The 22,686-nt window shown below is 41.4% G+C and overlaps 1 protein-coding gene across 1 annotated transcript in view; it reads left to right on the top strand.

The window, feature by feature from the left end:
* Positions 1–20,226, top strand: part of IFRD1 (interferon related developmental regulator 1) — a 29,205-nt gene extending 8,979 nt beyond the window's left edge. The window contains exons 2-12 of the mRNA XM_040343811.1: positions 3,432–3,536; positions 4,083–4,164; positions 5,289–5,413; positions 8,028–8,185; positions 10,386–10,436; positions 10,513–10,676; positions 12,401–12,509; positions 15,437–15,571; positions 15,673–15,801; positions 17,582–17,677; positions 19,521–20,226. Of these exons, the coding sequence (XP_040199745.1) occupies positions 3,432–3,536; positions 4,083–4,164; positions 5,289–5,413; positions 8,028–8,185; positions 10,386–10,436; positions 10,513–10,676; positions 12,401–12,509; positions 15,437–15,571; positions 15,673–15,801; positions 17,582–17,677; positions 19,521–19,610 (1,244 nt within the window). The 3' untranslated portion in view covers positions 19,611–20,226. The remainder of the gene's footprint in view (positions 1–3,431; positions 3,537–4,082; positions 4,165–5,288; positions 5,414–8,027; positions 8,186–10,385; positions 10,437–10,512; positions 10,677–12,400; positions 12,510–15,436; positions 15,572–15,672; positions 15,802–17,581; positions 17,678–19,520) is intronic.
* The last annotated feature ends 2,460 nt before the right edge of the window (positions 20,227–22,686 follow it).

Here is a 22,686-nt window from a genome sequence, read left to right as displayed (position 1 = left end):
ACTGGGCAGACCACTAGGGACAACGGGGGGTGTATTTTTTTCCATACAGTACTGTAATCTATAAGATTACAGTATACTGTGTATTGTGTTTTTCACTTTTTGAATTTGGCGCCAAACTCTGTCTCCGTGCGTCGTAACGTCGCAGGGAACTGTGACTCAAGCGAGGAGACACAGCGGAGGAGCCCGCGCACACAGTGGGGACACATCGCAGGATCCAGGGACAAGGTAAGTAACTGCCCCCTGTATCCTGCAATGCGATCCCGAGTCTGGCTCGGGGATACCGCTTTTGGTATAAAAAATAACCCCGAGCCAGACTCGGGGAATACCGCTAAGGAGGTTAAGCCTTCCAGCACTGCAGCATGTTTCATCCAGCATGTCCCAGGTACTTCCATTGTTGCCCGGTCTTTCCTCAGGGTTCCCTGTCTTCAGCCAATTGAATGGCCAGACCATGAAGTCCTTCCTCCCTGCACATGCATGCAGGAGTCGTATCTCTGTGGAACAGAGGGGCCATAAGTGTACACTGAGCTGCGCATTCACGACTCAGTGTACATGATGGCTGACAGGCAGGAGGCCTTTTATGACAGACCAACTATATCCTGTCTGCAAATTTTCAAAACATGGCTTTGCTACCACTTTAACCACTTAAGCCCCGGACCTTTAGGCAGCTAAATGCCCAGGCCAGGTTTTGCGATTCGGCACTGCGTTGCTTTAACAGACAATTGCGCAGTCGTGCGACGTGGCTCCCAAACAAAATTTGCGTCCTTTTTTCCCCCACAAATAGAGCTTTCTTTTGGTGGTATTTGATCACCTCTGCGGTTATTTTTTGCGCTATAAACAAAAATAGAGCGTCAATTTTGAAAAAAATGCAATATTTTTTACTTTTTGCTATAATAAATATACCCCAAAAACATATATAATTTTTTTTTCCTCCGTTTAGGCCGATACGTATTCTTCTACCTATTTTTGGTAAAAAAAAATTGCAATAAGCGTTTATCGATTGGTTTGCGCAAAATGTATAGCATTTACAAAATAGGGGATGGTTTTATTGCATTTTTATAAAAAAAAAAAATTTTACTACTATTGGCGGCGATCAGCGATTTTTTTTTTTTTCCCGTGACTGCGACATTACGGCACGTTGGGCTTCTGCCCTTTCTGTTTCTCCCTGCTGAAATCTCGTGCATGGGCAGTGAGTTTGTAGCCAAACCTAGTTTTTGTTATTACTATGGCAACTCAAGGCTGAAAAATACAACCTTTTACATGCTGATATGTCACATGTGTTACAAAGCCATTTTCTTTGGCTGTGTACTGTTATCGGCTGTGTCCAATAGAAACATTGATCGGTGCAGTTCCCATGCACAAGCAAGTAAAGCTCATTTATAATGCCTGTTTCACATGGGAGTAAAATACTGTTTTTATTTTTATTTTTTTAATTTATTTTTTTAAATGAGATGCATTGTTTATGGGACATTGCACACAGCTGAGTAAAGATTAGTAATAGTGTTGAGTACAGAGCAGTAAAATAAAAATAGAAAATACAGTGCAGTAACTTACTAATTTTAATGAGTATATTACAATACTGACAGTGGTACTAATCTGTACGCTTGCACACCTTTACTCAACATTACTCAAGAACTTGTGATGGCCATGTGCAAGGGGCCAAAAACTGTAGACAGCTGGGAAAACAAAATCCAGGCAGCCTACCAAGTTTTAATACAACACACAAGTGGAAAGAAAATATCTTTGTTTTATCCTTTAAAAAAAAAAAATGGTTCCGAACTTTTTTAGCTGGCTCCTAGATTCAAAGCAAATTGTCAAGTCATGTTGTATGCTATATCCCCGTTTCTGCAAATCATTGTGTGCTTACTCATCCTCCTTGCTGTCATGATAAAGACATGATGCAGACAGCTGATGGCATACTTGCAGAAATCAGCTGATGGTATGCACTAGTAGTAAAGGGAAGGTAGGAGTAAGCTGTAAGTTGAGGCAGAAATAAATTGTACCAAATTTTTGTTTACATATATTTGTAAATTATAAAATGTCTCGCTATACATTTCACATTTGTTTAAATCACCAGGGTATAGTGTTGTGTAAATAGAAAAGTATTAAACAGAATTTATATATATATTTTTTTTAATTTATTGTAATGTATAGCCCTTGGGCATTCCCCCATTAAACCAAATCTTAAAGGCGTTGTAAAGGTAAAAGTGTATGTGTGTGTGTGTATGTGTGTGTATGTGTATGTGTGTGTATGTGTGTGTATGTGTGTGTATGTGTGTGTGTGTATGTGTGTGTGTGTGTGTGTGTATGTGTGTGTATATGTGTGTGTGTGTGTGTGTGTGTGTATATGTATATATATATATATATATATATATATATATATATATATATTAGCAGAGACCCTAGAGAATAAAATGGTGGCTGTTGCAATATTTTACGTCACACCGTATTTGCGCATCAGTTTTTCAAACACTTAAAAAAAAAATATACACTTTAATGAATTAAAAAAACACTAAATGGCAAAGTTAGCCCAAGTTTTTTTGTATAATGTGAAAGATGTTACATCGCAAGAATTGTGGTCTTCTAAGCGAAACAAATTGATTCTCATTTTAGCCAGAATCGTGCAGCTCTACTAGGAGGCAAGGAACAAAAATATAAAAGTATCAAACTTTAGCGCTCCAATATACTAGCCTGAAACAGGAAGTGGCACTACATGTCTCTTCCGGTCTCTCACAATAAATACGAGTGTCCCCACAGCAAAATAAAAAAATATATATATGAAAGGGGAAGATTTACTAAAACTGGTGTACACAGAATTTGGCGCAGCTGTGTATAGTAACCAATTGGCTTCTAAATTCAGCTTGTTCAATGAAGCTTTGACAAAGCATGGAAGCTGGTTATTTTCACAGCTGGACCAGTTTTTAGTAGCTCTCCCCTATTGAGTCTATACATGAACTTGGTTCAGGGAAGGCGCACACATTTTCTACGGGTACTTGAGTGCTGTCAATTTATGCATCACTTTACAAATATATTGTACAGTCGTACACCCATACTAGGGCCAATTTAGACAGAAGCCTACCAACATGTCTATGGAGTGTGGGAGAAAACCAGAGTGCCTGGAGGAAACCTGCACAGGGTGAACATACAAACTCCAGGCAGGTTTAAGTGCTGCATAAACTGTAGGTGCTGTATAATGGTGTTGTGGTTGGGATTTTTACTGGGAACTCTAGTGCTGCTAGGCGGAAGCACTAACCACTTTGCCACTGTATGAACATGATATAGGGAAAACTGAAAATGTCCAGAGTTATTCACTTGGTCATCATTTTTTCCCACTCCAATGTGGAATAGATTCTTTGCATTTTACTTACTGAAATGTTAGGATGAGCAATTTTCATAGGTAAATTTGGTTAACTTTATGCAATTCTTGATTGTAGGTGGTCGGCAGAAAAATCTTTGTCCATTTAGTGACGATGATTCCTCACTCGAAACCATGAGCCAGTGCAGTAGTTTTAGTGATGCTGCCAGCTATCAAGAGGATGGTAAGTTGTAATACTGAGTGTTAAGTCTTCAGTGTTAATTTTAACTTTGGCTGAGTTTACATAACGCTAAATAGTTTAAATCTGCTATATTTTACTTTAAGCCACATACCCTGCTGTACTACAAAGCTGAGGATGACCGTACTTACTGTTATAGTTGAAAAGTGGTGTCACCTTGTGCTCTGGCATAATTTCTGTCCTGTACATACATTCAGTGCCAAGTGTGGTTGACTTGACAGCTTCTGGTTATGAGTGATGCTGTCCAGGGGGTATATAGGATGGAAATACAAAGACTAGTTTATACTAGTATTTAAAAATTGGCTGCATTGGATTGTTCTATATTTAACAGATTTTAAGCATTTAACTTTTAAGAACGTAAAGTAAAACACACCTTGGTTTTCTTTTCATGGCTGTTTCTAATGCTAAACAAATCTGCACATGCATTCCAATGTGCTAATTTGCTAAATACGGACTTTTTTTGAATATATATTCATATTCTGATCTTGTAAGCTTCTGTGAATGTTCACTTTAACAATCGATCTTAAACAGGTGCTGAAGTTGATGAAATGGCAGCCCAGGAAGACTTTGAGTTCAAATTAAAGGGTCTTATTGAACTTACAATGGACAAAAGGTATACACCAATTTTGTTAATGTATTGATTGGTAGTGAATAGATTTTAAACATTTAAAAGCATGGTCTTCTCTAAAATGGGAGCTTTAGGGGGTTTTATCTATTGCAGGGGTCTGCCACATTTTTTCTTACATTCAATCTTTTCCCTTAAATGAATGTGAATGCATGGAGGGCTGCATTCACCTGCTAATGAAAATGATGATCTGGACCCCTTTACATTGCACAGCCCTCATACCTCTGGGCCCCTTTACCTTGCCCCCCCCCCCCCCGTATACTACACAGTGCCCAAATGGCACACTCGTGGAATAGTGACAAACTACTTCATCTCCATAGGCGACACTTTAAAAATTTCTACTGGTTACCAGTTTAGAGTTATGAGGTCTTGTGCTATAATTATTGCTCTCTAATGAACAAGGAGATACCTCCACATGTGTGGTTTGAACAGTTTACATTTGTGGTCACGACTTGCATATGCTTTCGATTTTGCATGCAAGCTCAGAAATATGGGGTGCTTTGGATTTATTTTTATTACTGTCCCTTTAAAAATTCTGATCGCTTGTATTGCTGTCAGAAGGAATATAAACATCCCTTGGGACAGTAATAGGCAGTGAATGCTGTAATTTTTTTAAAATTTGGCACCTTAGTTTTTAAACCGGAAGTGATGTCATAACATGGTTTCCGGGTTACTAGGTCCGATTGAAGCAGATTCGGCCTTCGGGTCTGCAGCCAGCCGGAAGATGTGTCGCTTGGGTCTCCCAGTGGGAGGGGTTGAGGGGCTACATTCCCCTCCCGCTCTATGGGATAACAGCCAAGCAGCTTCTTGGTCGCATTGGTTATCCCAAGCAAACCATGGTTAAAATGTCTGGACTGGTTGCATGTGAATTTCATGTCCGACGGGCCGGACAGTTGCCTGACGACGCCTAATTTATTGGATGTATTTCTTTATTTTTTTGGAGTGCTGTTGGGATTATTATGCCTCAATATCTTTGAGGGAGGGAAGTAACTGGCTTTTAACATCAAGGCATATTACTGTTCACACTAGTAAAGGATGTTATACACTTGTATAGGAATTTCCCTTGTATGTCATTTAATAATTTTGTACGTGCAAAATATTGAATTTTTCAGTGCAAAGACAAGGCAAGCTGCTCTGGAAGGCCTAAAGAATGCTTTGGCATCCAAAATATTATGTGACTTTATCTTGGAAAGAAGGCTAACAATCACCGATAGTATTGAGCGCTGCCTAAAGAAAGGTATGTAGTTTTTTTCTAGTGTCAGTGTTTTTTTTTTTTTTTGTATAAATGCAGCCTTAAGAGTGGTAATTTCCCTTGGTGTTTTTGGTGCATAAGTAATCTTCCACATGGGCATTGGTAAATACTGCAGGTCTACTTGCCATGGCTTACTTGCACAAATTTGCAAGTGCTATAATGAACATGTAATCGGATGTACATTGCAAATGCAGTGATGTAACCTAATAACACAGGGCCAAGGGGATGATAGGGGGGAAAGTGGAGAATTCCCTTAAAGGGCACATTCTGCTGATTGACCTGTGTAATACATAAGTAAATTACTAGATGTGGGGCCATATGTTGCGCCCAGGTGGTTACATGGGGGGCACATGAATAATATACAGCGATCAGAGGAGAACATGTATGTATGTATGTACAGTGACTATTACTTACAGTATGCATGTTCAGTTTGAGTAAAATTTCCAACAGACAATATTTGAAAATGTCACCTCGTTGTGTTCTACAGGTTTTTATTATAAGGAATCTACACATATGAAGGTGTAGTTGGGTTACACTATGGCATTTATTTGCACTGTATATTATAGCACTTGCAAATTGGTATAAGTAAGCAGTAGAAGTAATGCGGCACTTGCAGTATCTCACAAGTGAGTGCACCCTCACATTTTTGTAACTAATTAGATCTTCATGTGACAACACTGAAAATATTACTTTGCTGCAATTTAATGTAGTGAGTATACAGCTTGTATAACAGTGTACATTTTCTGTCCCCTCAAAATGGCTCCACACACAGCCATTAACCACTTACCCCCCGGACCATATTGCTGCCCAAAGACCAGAGTACTTTTTGCGATTCGGGACTGCGTCGCTTTAACAGACAATTGCGCGGTCGTGCGACGTGGCTCCCAAACAAAATTGGCGTCCTTTTTTCCCACAAATAGAGCTTTCTTTTGGTGGTATTTGATCACCTCTGCGTTTTTATTTTTTGCGCTATAAACAAAAATAGAACGACAATTTTGAAAAAAATTAATATTTTTTACTTTTTGCTGTAATAAATATCCCCCAAAAATATATAAAAAAACATTTTTTTTCCTCAGTTTAGGCCGATACGTATTCTTCTACATATTTTTCGTAAAAAAAAAATCGCAATAAGCGTTTATTGATTGGTTTGCGCAAAAGTTATAGTGTTTACAAAATAGGGGGTATTTTTATGGCATTTTTATTATTTTTTTTTACTAGTAATGGATGCGATCAGCGATTTTTTTTTTCGGTATTGCGACATTTTTGCGGACACTTCGGACATTTTTGACGCATTTTTGGGACCATTGGCATTTTTATAGCGATCAGTGCTATAAAAATGCATTAGATTACTATAAAAATGCCACTGGCAGTGAAGGGGTTAACACTAGGGGGCGGGGAAGGGGTTAAGTATGCCTGGGTGTGTTCTTACTGTGGGGGGGGGGGGGGTGGCCTCACTAGGGGAAACACTGATCTTCTGTTCATACATTGTATGAACAGAAAATCAGCATTTCCCCTGCTGACAGGAACGAGAGCTGTGTGTTTACACACACAGCTCCCGTTCCCCGCTCTGTACCGAGCGATCGCGTGTGCCCGGCAGCGATCGCGCCCGCCGGGCACACGCACGGGAGTCGGGGGCGCGCGCCTCCGGCGGCGCGCGTGCGCCCCTAGTGGCGGCTAAAAGGCAGGACGTCCATTTACGTGGTCTCGCCTAGGAGAGCCACCTTGTGTGGCCGCCATTTGCCAGTCCATCACCCTCGGCTTAAGCAAGGCAGTGGTAGTCTTTGAGGTGTTTGGGGTTGTTATGTTGGAATACTGCCCTGCGGCCCAGTCTCTGAATGGAGGGGATCATGCTCTGCCTCAGTATGTCACAGTACCTTAACTTTTTTTGGAGGTTATGCCCATAAGGCCGCGTACACACGATCGGTCATAACCGATGAAAACTGACTGAAGGACCGTTTCATCGGTTAACCGATGAAGCTGACTGATGGTCTGATGTGCCTACACACCATCGGTTAAACCAATCATGTCAGAACGCAGTGATGTAAAACACACGACATGCTTAAAAAACGAAGTTCAATGCTTCCAAGCATGCATCGACTTGATTCTGAGCATGCGCAGCCTTTTGACCGATGCTTTTGCATACGAACGATCGGTTTTGACCTATCGGTTAGGCGTCCATCGGTTCAATTTTAAAGCAAGTTCTCTTTTTTTTTTTTTTTTTTGACCGAAGGATACCTGACCGATGGGGCCCACACACGATCGGTTTGGACCGATGAAACTGTCCTTCAGTCAGTTTTTATCGCTTTTGACCGATCGTGTGTACGCGGCCACAGTCCCATTAAAGTGTGTGTGTGTAGTCTTGTAACTTGTATTGGGCATGTGGGCATTTTCCTCTGTCACTATTGTCCCTGACTTATGCCTTTAAGCAAGATCTGAAGAATGTGGAGTAGCCCAAAGCTAGAATAGGGTTCCCGTGTTTATGTGGGTGGGGGCTGTAGGAGAGGTGTATCTTGCTGATAGTACAAAATGTGATTTGAATGGTTTATTTATTTTTCTCTGCATTGTCATATGCTGATCCTGGAATTTCTTTATTTTTTAGGAAAAGGTGAAGAGCAACGTATAGCAGCAGCTCTAGCCTGCCTTCTTTGCTGCCAGCTTGGCTCTGGCAATGAAAGTGAAGAAGTGTTCAAAACCTTGTCTCCAACTCTAAAGACTATTATTTGTGACAGAGGTGCAAGTATCCAGGCACGTCAGGCTGTAAGTACAGATTTATACACATTTAGTGGTATTAAACCCATAACCAAATATGTAATCTATTGCACATTCCTAATCAAATGTAGTGGCTGCATTTTCTTGTCTTTTCACTGATTTGGCCCGTAACTCCCCCTGCATTGGTGCCTCCACTCTGGATGAATAAGCACAGGGCAGATTTGGACAGCAGCATTGTCAGCCTGTTGGGAGGGGAATGTTAGTACTTCTAACAGATTTAAATATAGTAACAAATTAAACCTGAACTCCAGCTAATACTTTAGTTACTGCAAACTTTTTTGGGATAATTTACATTTTAGGTACCCCTGCCAGTGTTAAATGGCTTGTCTTATCCCTGTAACTGCAAGAGCTTTTCTGATGCATAACACTTGCTACCTGAATCCCCAGATAAAAAAAACATCCCATCTAAGAATTGGTAACCTGAAATGTTTTTGCTTTTGGGTTTTATCTGGTTTTAATAGATTTTAGAGCAGTGGTTCTCAACTCCTGTCCTTAAGCCCAGGTTTACACTGGGCTGTGGGAGTGAAGCCGTGTGAGTTCAGCTGAATTTCACTCCCGCTGGCAGTCCCGATTTCAGCTGCGATTATAGACATCTGTGCAGGTTTCTGCACAGATGTCAATGGAAATCGCAAAAAGTAGTACAGAGACGACTTTTAAAATCAGTGCAGCGCCGCAGATGCGGCGTCGCTCTGATTAGGACGGTGCCATTGCCGGCAATTTGCGCCGAATACTGCCGTTTTGACAAGCCAAATCGCATGTCAAAACACACCAGTGTGAACCAGGCCTAAAACCCACTAACAGGCCAGGTTTGCAAGATGACTGAAATACATCACAGGTGATATCATTTGCTGCTCAGTGATTGCAGTATTCTAGTCTGCATCTCCCCAAGATAATACTTTAAAATCTGGCCTGTTAGTGAGCAGGTCCTGAGGACAGCAGTTAAAAACACAGAAATCAGAACACATTCTAAATACAGTGGTTCTCAAGTACTGCTTTTTGCGTTGCTTGTTGAAATTCAAATGGTGGTTTATTCATAAAGATATCAGACAAGCCAACATGTTTTTCAGTAGCCTTGGCACCAATTTGTTTGGACAGTACAGGCTAGAGATTGGGGCTTTAACTAATTTGTGCAATGTAATGCCTATGCAGGGTTTGAAGAGGGTCTGTGCACTAAAACCTATTTTTTCATACAAGATGCACTTCTCCAGCTCCCATGAAGCTTGCCCTGCTTCAGAAAGGCCACTAACCATGATTTGTAAACAATTCTCAGCTCTGGGTGTAGACTGCAAAATAAACGAAGGAACACCATCCCCCTCGCCTAAGGCGTGACCTTTGATCTTCCTATGACATTCATTTGCTCACCCCTTAATTGACCTTAACGTGATTGTAAAGGCAGAAGTTTTTTCTTGATGCAGTCTATGCATCAAGATGAAGCTTTTTGTGTGCATCAGCCCCCCCAATACTTGCTGTACCTGAGGTCCCTCTAAATCCAGCAACTTTGTAGGAGTGTCTCAGCTGCCTGAGACTCTACTCATTGGCTGTGACAGCAGCTCACGCCATTGACTCCCGCAATGGTCAGTCAGCCAATGAGGACAGAAAAGGGGGCTGGGCCACAGGTCAGTGTCTGAATGGACACAGGGAGCTGTGGCTCTGCTCGGGGGCACTCAACAGGAGGGAGGGGCCAAGAGCCAGAGGCACATGAGGTGGATCCAGGCTGCTCCATGCTTATGTTTTGTTTTTAACTAAAAACTTTACAATCACTTTAACTCCCTCACTTTAGGTTTCTGCTATTTTTGCTACCATTGGTTCAGTTTAATTTTTTATATTTTTTTCCATACACAAAGTGCAAAAATTGTTTATCTGCTAAATGTTGCCATGCTTTATACCCAAAGCCTTATTTTAGTGTAATTTTAAATGGGACAGGTTATAGAACAAAACGTGTATCTTGTGTACAGTAGAGTAGAACTATAAAAACACCAGTCAAAGTAGAAATGAAATACCAGTACTCTTCAGGTTTGTCTTTTGTCTGTCATCGCTAAATAAACAAACCCATCATGAAACTAAATTGTATTGGGCCATGAAGGTAAGGACTAAAGTGTTTCTCCGTATTTTTCACTCTTATGCTCTGGGCTGTTAAAGTTTATTAGACTATGATCTAAACCATGTACACGTTTTTGTTTCTCAATAGTGTGCTACATACTTGGGCCTCTGCTGCTTTATTGCTGCTGATGACATTGAGGTAATTTTTAAGCTGACTGACTAAATATTTTCAGCTGATGTATATTTCTCTTGCTTAAAGTATTTTTATTGACTAGGACTTGTATGGAACAATGGAGTGTCTGGAAAACGTCTTCTCTAAGCAGTATCGATCTGAAGGCGGTGCTGATGGCTGTTCAGCACTTCACGTCCAAGCTCTCCAATCATGGACCCTTTTGCTAACCATCTGTCATACAAGTGAAGCAAAGAAGAAAATGGACATGTAAGCTATCCTGGTTGAAAATGAGTTTAACCACTTAAGGACCAAGCCTATTTTTTTTTACACTTTGAGTTTACAAGTTAAAATACATTTTTGCTAGACAATTACTTGAAACCCCTAAACACTTGACACCCCCTAGAGCAGGGGTAGGCAACCTTGGCCCTCCAGCTGTGGTGACACTACAAATCCCATCATGCCTGTGAATGTCAGGGTCTTGCAATGTCTCATGGGACTTGTAGTTTGGAGGGTAGAGTTTGCCAACCCCCTGCCCTAGAGCATAAAATGGTGGCCGTTGCAAAAAAATTCACACCGTATTTGTGCAGCAGTCTTACAAATGCAATTTTTTTGGGTAAAATACCTTTTTATTACATTTTTATAAAAAAAAAAATCGGTAACGTTGGCCCATTTTTTTCTATATTGTGAAAGATAATGCTACACCGAGTAAATTGCTACCCAACATGTCATGCTTCAAAATTGCCCCTGCTCGTGGAATGGCGACAAACTTTGACCCTTAATCTCCATAGGCAGCGTTTAAAAATTTCTACATATTACCAGTTTTGAGTTGAAGGGGGTCTTTTGTTACAATTATTGCTCTCGCTCTAATCGTGGCAATACCTCCCACGTGTGGTTTGAACATCATTTACATATGCGGGCGCTACTTGTGTATGCGTTTTGCTTCTACACATGAGAACAGGGGCTTTAAAAATGTTTAAATTTTTACTGTCTGTTTTGGATCACTTTTATTCCTATTACAAGGAATGTGAACATCCCTTGTAATAGAAAAAAAGCATGACAGGACCTCTAATGTGAGATCTGGGGGCCAAAAAGACCTCAGATCTCACATTTACACTTGGTGGAGGTCCACCCAAAATGCACCAAAATCCTGCAAAATGTTTGAAGAAATACCAGAAATGGGGGTTGCAATGCAAATCTTCCTAATCTGCCTCTTCCCATACCGCAGCAGGTCTTCTTCCTCGTCCTCCTTGCGGTGTCTTCTGGGGCATGGGGCGCACTGCCTTCTTGGAACTGTGTATCCCAGAAAGCAGCTGCCCATTCACAAAGCGTCTGCCGCAAGGCTCCACTGCTTGGTTCCCTTAGTTAGGGAGCTGCCAGGATCGAGGGATCGGCCTCGGGCGGGTGCCTAGGACAGGCAAGTGTCCTTAAAATCAGCAGTTCATGTTTGTAGCTGCTGACTTTAAAAAAAATTGCGGGGGAACCTGCTTTAAAAGCGATAAAGTCCCTTTAAGGTGGTTGGGCCGAAGTGATGTTTGTTGCTCCAGTCCTCCAAGGGCATAGTCGAGTGGGGGCCATCATGCCCTCACTCTACTTCCTGCCCATCAGGCCACAGGACTGGATCGTCTGTTGCTACCGACTGCTCCAATAAGCGGCGAAGACGCCCGGGGGTCGCACCTCTCGCCTTGCCCTTAAAACTGATCTTGCGGTGGATACGCTGCTGAGACAACTTGTGTGAAAGAGGACTGCTCGCTGTGGAGAAATACCAGGGTATCTACTGCCATAACAATAATATTTAAAGTCAAATTGGCGAGGTATATCCACGGGTGGTTGGCAAGTGGTATTTAAGAAATGGCCTGCTTATCCAGAAGGGAACAAATTATTCAGTTTGCTGCTTGAAATTGCTTTTTACAGATGCCGTGCTGAGAATGTTTACTTTTGATGTGGTCTTTGAAATTAAAATGTGTTACTTTTTACCTCTGTGGCTCTTGCAGACATCTACCCAAACTTCCACGACTGCTTTCCTGTGAGGATGTCAACATGAGAATTACAGCTGGGGAAACACTGGCTGTTCTGTTTGAAATTGCAAGAGAAGCGGATGCAGTAAGTGCACTATTATGCACATATAGAATTGGGCTTTTGGTGAATGTAGTTATGGAGAGGTTTCCAGGGTTTGAGTGTTTACACCCACAATTTGCATGAAATTGGTATCTAAAAACCATGTGAGCGTTATTGAGTTAATATAAATTATGAACCCAATTGCTCTTGCATTACCTGTTTTAGGTAAATTGTGTAGACCTGTAAAGAACCTGCCATGGCAAATAACTAATGCGTTTTTGTCATGTTCTAATTTGCAACTTGGAAGCATGTGACAATGTTAAAAGTCTAAAGCCATTTGTGAACTAGGACATTGGTAACACATAGCTTACTCTAAGCTTTGCCTTAAATCCTGGGGGCAGTGAAAGGTAACTACGGGCTTCTGGTGAAGTCTGCATTAATGTGAACCTGTTCTGCCCTGCATGGGCAGTGCATATTTACTGACTGAGCACTGAGTTGCTTTTTGCACGGCTAAGTGCTCTTTATTTTTTTATTTTGCCTCAAAAAGTTAACATTAAGGGACTGTTTGCTGAGGTAATCTACTGCTTGCCACTTTCCTGTCATTCAGTGTAGAACATGGGTGCTCAACCTGCGGCTCTCAAGCTGTTGCAGAACTAAAAGTCCCATCATGCCTCTGCCTTTGGGAGTCGTGCTTGGCATGGTTACCCTTTTAAAGGGAATTTATCTACATGCGCCAAAATCATGGTTTTTACCCACTGAATCTGCCACTTCTTATCAGGAAAACCAATATGGGTACGATTACCTTTAAGGCTTCTACTGACCAGCAGTTGGAATACCTCCTTTGCATCCCAGTTTTCTTCTCCTGGCAGGTTTTGCCCTCTGACAGATTAAGGTTAATGCCATAATGTGTCAGAATAGGTTACATACCTCAAGAAGGATCTCTGGAGCTGGTTGGTGTAGACCTTTTCCTGCAAATGTCTGGACCATTACTTAGTTGTGATGACTTATTATAGAAATTTAGTGTTCATACAGATGTGTAGAGCCCCCTCTTTAAGATGCTGGGACTCTGATGCTGTTTCCAAAGAGTATTTGACTTGATTGGCTGTCAAAGGCTGCTCTCTTCAGACCATTTTTTACCATAGTCAAGAATTCCATGGGGGCCCTGAGCATATGCCTGCCTCAGCATAAGAGGTCCATGAGTCCTTCCCAATCAATTTACTTCTGCAGTAGATGCTCTCAGAGCTGTACTTCTGTCAGTGCACAAGGCTAAACCCTCTAAAAGAGAAACAATCTCTGAAGGTACTTCTACAAGCAGAGACTAATTGTGAATCTTTGTGGGGTTCACACCGACACCGGCATTCTGTCGGTAGGATAGCTCGACTCAGAATGTCAGAATTTTTTTGAGGGTGAACCTCCACTTTAAACTCTACATGTTCTATGTGTCCGTGCACACATAGGCTGTTATCAACAGTTTTTGGCAGTGGTGTTTTTTGAGCAGTAAAAACAAAACAAAACTATTGGGTTTTGAGAGGCGTTTTTCAGCTGATAAAAGCTCAAGTCGCTCACCAGAGTTTATGTTTTTGATACATTCAAAAAAAATTGTTTTCAAAGTTTTTAGCAGGTTTTTTGAACAACAATGTAAAAACTCACTGCAAAGCTACTGCTGTTTTTTTATAACATTGTCCAATGTGCATGAGGCCTAATTGTCACCCATACTCGCCTGATAGTGTCCCCCCCCCCTTTAACACGCAAATGTACTAGAGCAAGGGTGTCAAAATCTATTTCATTGTGGGCCGCATCAGCATTATGATTGCCCTCAAAAGGGCCGGTTGTATTTGTAAGACTAGATGTCCAAAGCATCCCCTCCCCTTACATTGGATGTCAAGAGCCACCCCACCATCAGAAGTTGAGTCTCCCACTCTCCCTTACATCACAGTGCACCCCCTTTACCTTGTGCTGCTGCTGGGAAGAAGCTGTATGCATTGCTTGAAAGCGGAAAGTAAGGGTCTGGAGGAGGGTTGACGCTCTCTGGCAGCTGCAGAAGAGGTGCGAGGGCCACATGAAATGGCCTGGAGGACTGAATTCGGCCTGCGGGCCTTGTGTTTGACACCTGTGTACTAGAGGGTCCTGACAAGCAGTTTGCGCTTTAAATCTTTTCCTTAATGGCATGTCCCATCACTGGAATGCCAGAGCGCATTGGCCTAGATCAGTGTTTCTCAATTCCAGTCCTCAGGCCCCCCCCAACAGGTCAGGTTTTCAGGATTTCCATTATTTTGCACAGGTGATTTGATCAGTTTCACTGCCTTAGTAATCACCACAGCCTTTTCATCTGAGGGAAATCCTGAAAACCTGACCTGTTGGGGGGGGGGGGGGGCGCCTGAGGACTGGAATTGAGAAACACTGGCCTAGATGGACGTCAACTAATTGGGAAAGGTCTTCAGTGTAGTTTGACTTTATGGTTTGCAAAAAGTGAAATTTGTTAAATTTAATTTGGGTGGGCTTTTGGGGTGGCTGAATATTTGTAGCTTACACTTGCGTTCTGGGTTGCAGATTTTTAGGTATTAAGCAGTTTGAACTTCTCATGGGAAATACTAGGGGCTGCCACTGCTGATCATATCCTAAAAGTACTAGATACCTGTCTAGCTTGAGTCCCTGACCCAGAAACAAGCATGCAGCTAGTGAAATATCACCTTGCATGCTTGATTCATGTCGGACTTTAAATTTTGGTTTCCAAAATGCGGTTTCATCGGTGGCAGCCTATGTATTGGTATAGGTTTTATGTAAATAAACCTGCCCCATTCTAAAATGTTAGCTGCTTTGCTGTCGCATACCTTGCTGTTTTAGCAGGCATGCCGTTAAGGACATGAGAGTAAATTCATGTTGCATGTACAAGTTTGACTTTGCTTTTTACTGTCTTTGGAGTAGACCTTTGTAATTTTACTTTTTTCTTATTTTTATTTTTTGCCTCTTAGGATTTTTATTATGAAGACATTGATCCTTTGACTCAGACATTGAAAGCTTTGGCTACTGACTGCAATAAACACAGAGCCAAAGTAGACAGACGAAAGCAACGCTCTGTTTTTCGGGATGTACTCAGAGCTGTTGAGGTATACTAATACTTTTTTTAGTTTTGCGTGCTTCTGATTGTAGGTTAATGGTGCTTAAAATGTTTTATCTATCTTAAAACAATTGAAATCTGTTTGTGCAGGATGGAGACTTTCAGGCTGAAATGATCCGCTTTGGCAGAGAGCGCATGCACATTGACTGCTGGGTGAAAAGGCTCACATATGATATTTTCAAGGAGCTATTTGGCTCTGGAATGCAGCTTCATCTTCTGGTAAGGACGCATTTTGTATAAGAATTTACATCTTGGATAATGGATGGCTGTCTATTTCTGGATGTATACATTTTCTAATATTTTTAGTAGCGTGATGTACACCTACATGTTCAAACTCCACTGACTGCTACATAAAGCAGGTAGTTGTCACACCTGTTGCACTATTGTATACTAGCCCTTTCTAAGCACCAGATTGCCATGTTTATCCACTTCAGCCCCAGACCATTTTGCTGGCCAATGACCAGGCCACTTTTTGCCATTCGGCACTGCGTCGCTTCAACTGACAATTGCGTGGTTGTGCAACATGGCTACCAAAAATTGGCTTTTTTTTATTTTGAGAAAATTACTTTGCTTTAATAAATATCCCCCAAAAATATATATATATAAAAAAAATGTTTTCCTCAGTTTAGGCCGATACGTATTCTACATATTTTTCGTAAAATAAAAATTGCAATAAGCATTTGGTTTGCGCAAAAGTTATAGCGTCTACAAAATAGGGGATAGTTTTATGGCTTTTTTTTTTACTAGTAATGGCGGCGATCAGCTTTTTTTTTTTTTTTTTTTTTATTATAATCGGTGCTGTGACCTTATGGCGGACACTTTTGACACATTTTTGGGACCATTGGTATTTTTATAGCGATCAGTGCTATAAAAATGCATTGATTACTGTAAACATGTCACTGGCAGGGAAGGGGTTAACACTAGGGGCAGGAAAGGGTTAATTATGTTCCCTAGGTGTGTTCTAACTGAAAAGGAGTGGGCCTGTTAGGGGAAATGAGATCGCTGTTCATACATTGTATGAACAGACAGTCAGTAATTTCTCTCTGTAACGAGCGATCGTGGGTGATCGCGACCGCCGGGAACACGCAACGGCACCAGGGGCAAGCACCTCCAGCCGTGCGCACGCACCGCTAATGGCTGAAATGCGAAATTGTGTATAATTACGTGATTTCGTGCAGCCGAGCCGACCTGCTGCCGTATAACTGCGGCGGCTGGTCGGCTAGTGGTTAAACATGTCATCACAGGTTTGTTTTTATATATAGTATCACCTGGAAAAGTAATATACTTTACTTTCTGGTATCCCGAGTGTTAAAAAAAAAAAAAAAAAAAACTGCCTCTTCATTGCGAACTTCAGTTGGTGCTAGCAGTAAAATGATCCAGTGGTTACAGGGTCACTTAAGTTTCCCAGCACCCTTGCCAGCTAGCCAGAAAACCAGTTGCATTAACCATTCTCATTAAAACCGCACATTATTTGTGACAACCCCACTGCCTTGTCTAGACTTATCTGTGTCCATGTTGGAGCCTGCTGTACATGGCAATGGATAAATGGACAGGTATACCTAGGGAGCCAGTTTCCACCTCAAAAGCACAGGGACACCCCAGAAGCCAAGCACAGATCAATGACAATGATTGTGTACATGGCCCTTCAATGTGCGCCTAGCTTTAAGCCTAGGTTCATACTGACAGCGGGAACTCGCACAAACTAATGTAGCATCACACCAATTCGGACAGTGTCATTGCCGGCAAATCGCATGCAAAATCGCAATGTGAACCAGAGCTCACGACTAATTGAGATGGTCACCGTTTTGGTTTAAAAACCGCATAGCAGTGATTTGATGCAATACCGATTTTTAACTAGTTTGCATGCAGTAATTATCCTACCTTGTATCTTGCACGAGTGAACACCGCATTAAAGGATTGTATATGGTGCTGTAATGTGGGGTGTTTTTTGTTAATCGATTTTTCCACAATATGTATATATTTTTTTTTTTTTTCTCAGACGAATGGCTTTCTGCGTAGTATATTTGAGCTTGGACCACCTTTGTGCTTGAGTGCAGCCGATATTGCAGCAATGAAAATCTCCCGTGTTGAAAGGGTGAGCAACGAACTTTCATAACTGTGTAGTACTGTTGGAGTTTTTTAAAGTGGTTGTGAACCCTTGCATATACCCAGTGAAGTGAACAGCCTCCAATGAAACATATCCTCCATGGGTTTTACTTGTTTATCTGCAGTCACTACTTCTCTACACCCCTTCAAAATGGTCAATCTTTATCTGTCAGGAGCACAGAGGGTGGAGAGACTGCAATAAAGGCATGTAAGCTGATTGGAGGAAGGACCCTTCTGAAAAGACAAGCTGTCTGCTGAGCTCTTTCCCTCCCCACATTTATCTCAGGTGTTGGAAAACTTTTCAGAAGTGACTGATGCTGATAAGAGGAATGAAGCATTGGAGGGAATGCCACTTGGGCCCCATGCACACTGGCTTAATCACTGCTTCTACAGGAGTTGTTCTGCCTGTAGAAGCAGCTCAATGTTATCCCATGTGTCCATGCACATTAGGATGATTACAAACATTTTGAACGTTTAGCAGCAGGAAAACTTTCAGTTTGCATTCCTGATTGGTGGTTTCTGGCAGAAAAATGCAACACTCTCCTAAACGTTGTACAAAACAAATGCTCCTATATAGGCTTTTTTTTTTTTATTATTTTAGTCTAGTGTGCATGGAGCTTTAAAGCTTCGGAGAGAGATGTAAACTCTGCATATATGTGCTTTGCTCAGTTTCCATTACTGAGGTTTACAACCACTTACACTGACATATTTGTTTTATAAATATAAGAAAAGAATTCCCTTTTTTCATAAAGAGGACCTGTCATATTCCAAGGGATGTTTATATTCCTTGTAATGGGAGGAGAAGCGATCAAAAAAAGTAAAGGGAAAGTAAAATAAACAAAGTTTAAAGTTCTCGCATGCAGAACTGAATGCATACGTTCACATCATACGTGAAATATCCCCACAAACGGAGCAAGAACTTTACACTTTAAACTAGTAAACTCCATAGGCTACATTTAAAAAAAATAAAATTGTACAGGTTAAGTACTGAAGTTTGGCTCCATTCCACAAGTGCGCAATTTTAGAGCGTGACATATTTAGTATCTGTTTACGTGGTGTAATCTTTTTACATGCAAAAAATACAAAGGCTAACTTTTGGTGTGGGTTTTTTGTTCATGAAAGTGTTTTCCCAAAATCACGTTTGAGAAATTGCTGTGCAAGTACCATGTGATGTAAAAAATATCATGTTTGGGGGTTCTAGCAAAAAAATATTTTTACATGTAGGAAATGAGTGCCAGAATTGGCTTGGGCAAGAAGTGGGTAAAATCATTTTGTTTTACAGCCTGAAATATGGACAGTTTGTTCCATCAAGCTGTTTCTGAAAAAAAAAAAAAAACACGAATATGAGTTGAAAAAAATCACCCCCTGGATAAAGCCATTGCTTCATTTTGGGCTACAAAGCAACATGTTGTTTTTTTTTTTTTTTATTTTGTGGGTGATTATTTTCTATACCTACCCACTGTATAGTGGCGATGTAAGTTTTTTTTATTTTTTATACATAACACAGAATTATACAGTCAATATAAGCCTAACGCAAATTTTACACTTGCAATTTTTTTTTCTGTATTGGCACAGTTGCTGCCAATACATCAATGTGTAATACACATGCTGCCTTCAATTTATACGCAACAGCCCTAATTTACCAGTCTGTAGGTCTTTTAATATGGTGGTTCAATAGGACATGGTGATGTGAATGTGCCTTATGTTTAAAATAAAAGCTAGACTTACATTGGATACCAATAGTTGGTGTTTAAACTCTGAATTGTCAAAGATTGTAACTTCTTGGCCATTTAAGATGCATTAACCAAAATTTCTATTTTTCACCACTAAAGCACATGAACAACTCTGCTGCATTCAAAGCTCGCACAAAAGCTAGAAGCAAACTGCGTGACAAGAGAGCAGATGTCGGAGAATTCTTCTAAATATTCAGGATGGGATCCAACCTGCAAATGTGTAAACTCTGCAAATGAAAAGAACAATTTTTAACAGTTGGCTAAGGCTGACCTCGCAAATGGCTTTAGCAGCGTTTCAGTTGGGATGGAAAGATGTACATGTGGGTTTGTAACAACATATGAATATATTTATTCATTATGTATTAGGTCCAGCTATGTAGTGTTTCTCCATAATCATGTCTTGTATAACTTTGCCCTATATAGTATTCCTGCTAAACAAGTCCTGTATACCTTCACTGCCTGCTGCAGTTTGATTTCTTTTGTGTCATGCATCTCCAATATGCGTATTTTCTGCATAATCAGCCGTAAGTTGCATTTGGATTTATGTATTATAAATTTTGCATGATTCATGCTAAATTATCCTTGTGATATTTTTGGTGTTTTGAAATAGAAGTGAGATTTGTAAATTATCACTGACCTACTCTATTTGCTGTAACTTGATTTAAGGTCACTTTGCATTGGGTTGCTCCTGTGTGCACATTTTATCTTAAGAGTTATACATGAAATTTGTGTAAATATCTTTCCAAACAATTGTGTAATTGTATCATGGTTTTTTAAATGTACCATTAAAAAAACATTGTGCTTATTGCTTAATATTATATGTACAATCCTGCATGCCTTTACTTGACTGATTATGGCTGAGTTCACACCACAGCATGCTCCGGCACATAGCAGGTGTCCAGGGTGTCCCCATTTACCATTTCACCCTGAATTTTTGGCTGAAATGGATCAAAGATGCACAGGACTCCTGTGCCATTCAAGAGCTGGTTCCCATCTCCTGCAATGCGAATTGGATTATTTGCAACCGTGTAAACCCAGCCTCAATGTCTTGGTATTCACATTTAGGCCATAGCCCAAGTTTGGAGAACGATCTTAGTGCTGCACAATGTCATACCATACAAATAATTTCTTTTGGAGTAAGATGTGCTCCAGTTTCTCCCTCTGTCCCAGCCAACCAGAATCCCAGTCTGCTTGTAGGAATAAAGGGCCAGATTCTCGTAGAATCCGCGGCGGCGTAGCGCAAGCCATTTACACTACGCCGCCGCAAATTACTGGAGCAAGTGCCGTATTCTCCAAGCACTTGCCCTGTAATTTGCGGCGGTGTAGTGTAAATGGCCCGGCGTAAGGCCACGTAATTCAAAGGGGGCGGCTTGTATTTAAATTAAGCGCGTCCCCGCACCGATCGAACTGCGCATGCGCCGGGCGTAAAAATAGCCCATTGCGCATGCTCCAGCTCACGACGGAAAACGTCAATGACGCTGACGTGAGCGTCATTGACGTAAAGTCCTATTCGCGAACGACTTAGGAAAACAACGACGCTGACCCAACGCCATACTTAACATGACATACGACGGACCTTCGTAAACTTACCCCTCATATAGCGGGGGTAAGTTTACGGAAACATTGTAAATAAACTGCGTCAACCGCGCGTACGTTCAGGAATCTCTCGTAAATAGCTAATTTGCATAAACGACTTGCGCCTGTCGGATCTAATGGATATCTATGCGTAACTGATTCTAAGAATCAGTCGCATAGATACGACGGCGCAAATGGCGTTGCGCCGTCGTAAGCCCTTTGAGAATCTGGGCCAAAATGGTTTTTCCTTGGCTGCAGTAAAGGAAGAAACAGATTCTGCACTACATGTTGTGCAGCATTCATTTTGGTCTTCCACTTTTCCACATTCTTTCAGAAAGTACAAAGCTTCCTGTGAATGGCTTGGCACAACTTGATTTTGGTCTGGGCCAGAACATGGTGCCTGTCGTAGCTGAGGCTACATGCAGTTGCATGTCATGGTGAAGAAAATGGCCTTTGTTCCAATCGAAGGTTCATGAAAACTTTTTTTGGTTATCGGTCTAAAAAAATGCTAGTAGCTTTGTCTGCAGCTGACAATGTGATTGCTGGCATGACTGTTTTGCCCTATAAATGGCAGCCACAATAATTGGGGAGATATGATGTAGGGTGGATTTCTGCTCAGAACACCACTGTGCTGCCCTTTGACACATACACTGAAGCTACAGTTTATAGACATCTGACAGCCACATGTACAGTGAGGGGGAGTATTTGATTCCTTGCTGATTTTGCCCACTGACAAATGATCCGTTTATATAATTTTAATAGTAGGTTTTTTAACAGTGAGACAGAATAACAAATATCCAGAAAATGCATTTAAAAATTGATTTGCATTTTAATGAGTTAAAAAAATAAGTATTTGAACTCCTATCGATCGGTAAGTTTTCTGGCTCATAGGTGTCTTATACAGGTAACAAGCTGAGATTAGGAGCACTCTCTCAAAGGGCGTGCTCCTAATCTCAGCTGGTTACCTGTATAAGACACCTGTCCACAGAAGCAATCGGATTCCAATCTCTCCACCATGGCCAAGGATGGCAGACAAGATTGTCTTGTAGCCCATTCCAGCCTTGTGTAGGTCTACAATCACCAAGCAGCTTGGTTGGACCCCTTTCACACTGAGGTGGTTTCAGGTGCTATAGCGCCCTCAAAGTTCTGCTCATTTCACACTGGAGCAGTGCGCTGGAAGGGCGTTAAATGTCTTGCAAGCAGCATCTTTGGAGCGGTGTGTATATACCACTCCTGCCCATTGAAATGAATGGGCACCGTGGCTATAAAGCGCTGCTGCAGCGGCACTTTGTGGGTGGATTTAAACCTTTGTTGGCAGGGGTTAAATGCACCCTGCTAGTGGCGAATACCCCTGCAAATATGTGGTAAAGCAATGCTACAAAGCGCCGCTACCGTAGACGCCTGAGTGTGACAATTGGGGTAATTATTTGCAGATGGAAAAAACACTACCTGTAAATCTCCCTCGTTCTGGGTCTCCATGCAAGATCTCACCTCGTGGAGTTTCAATGATCATAAGAATCAGCCCAGAACTACACGGAGAAGCTGGTCAATGATCTCAAGGCAGCTGGGTTCATAGTCGCCAAGAAAACCATTGGTAACATACTATGCAGTGAATGACTGAAATCCAGCAGCGCCTGCGAGGTCCCCCTGCTCGAGAAAGCACATGTACAGGGCCTGGCTGAAGTTTGCT

This window comes from Rana temporaria, chromosome 3 (assembly GCF_905171775.1).
Source record: "Rana temporaria chromosome 3, aRanTem1.1, whole genome shotgun sequence".
Lineage (NCBI taxonomy): Eukaryota > Metazoa > Chordata > Amphibia > Anura > Ranidae > Rana > Rana temporaria.
Note: the sequence above shows the minus strand (reverse complement) of the source record. Positions and strands in the feature narration are given on the sequence as shown.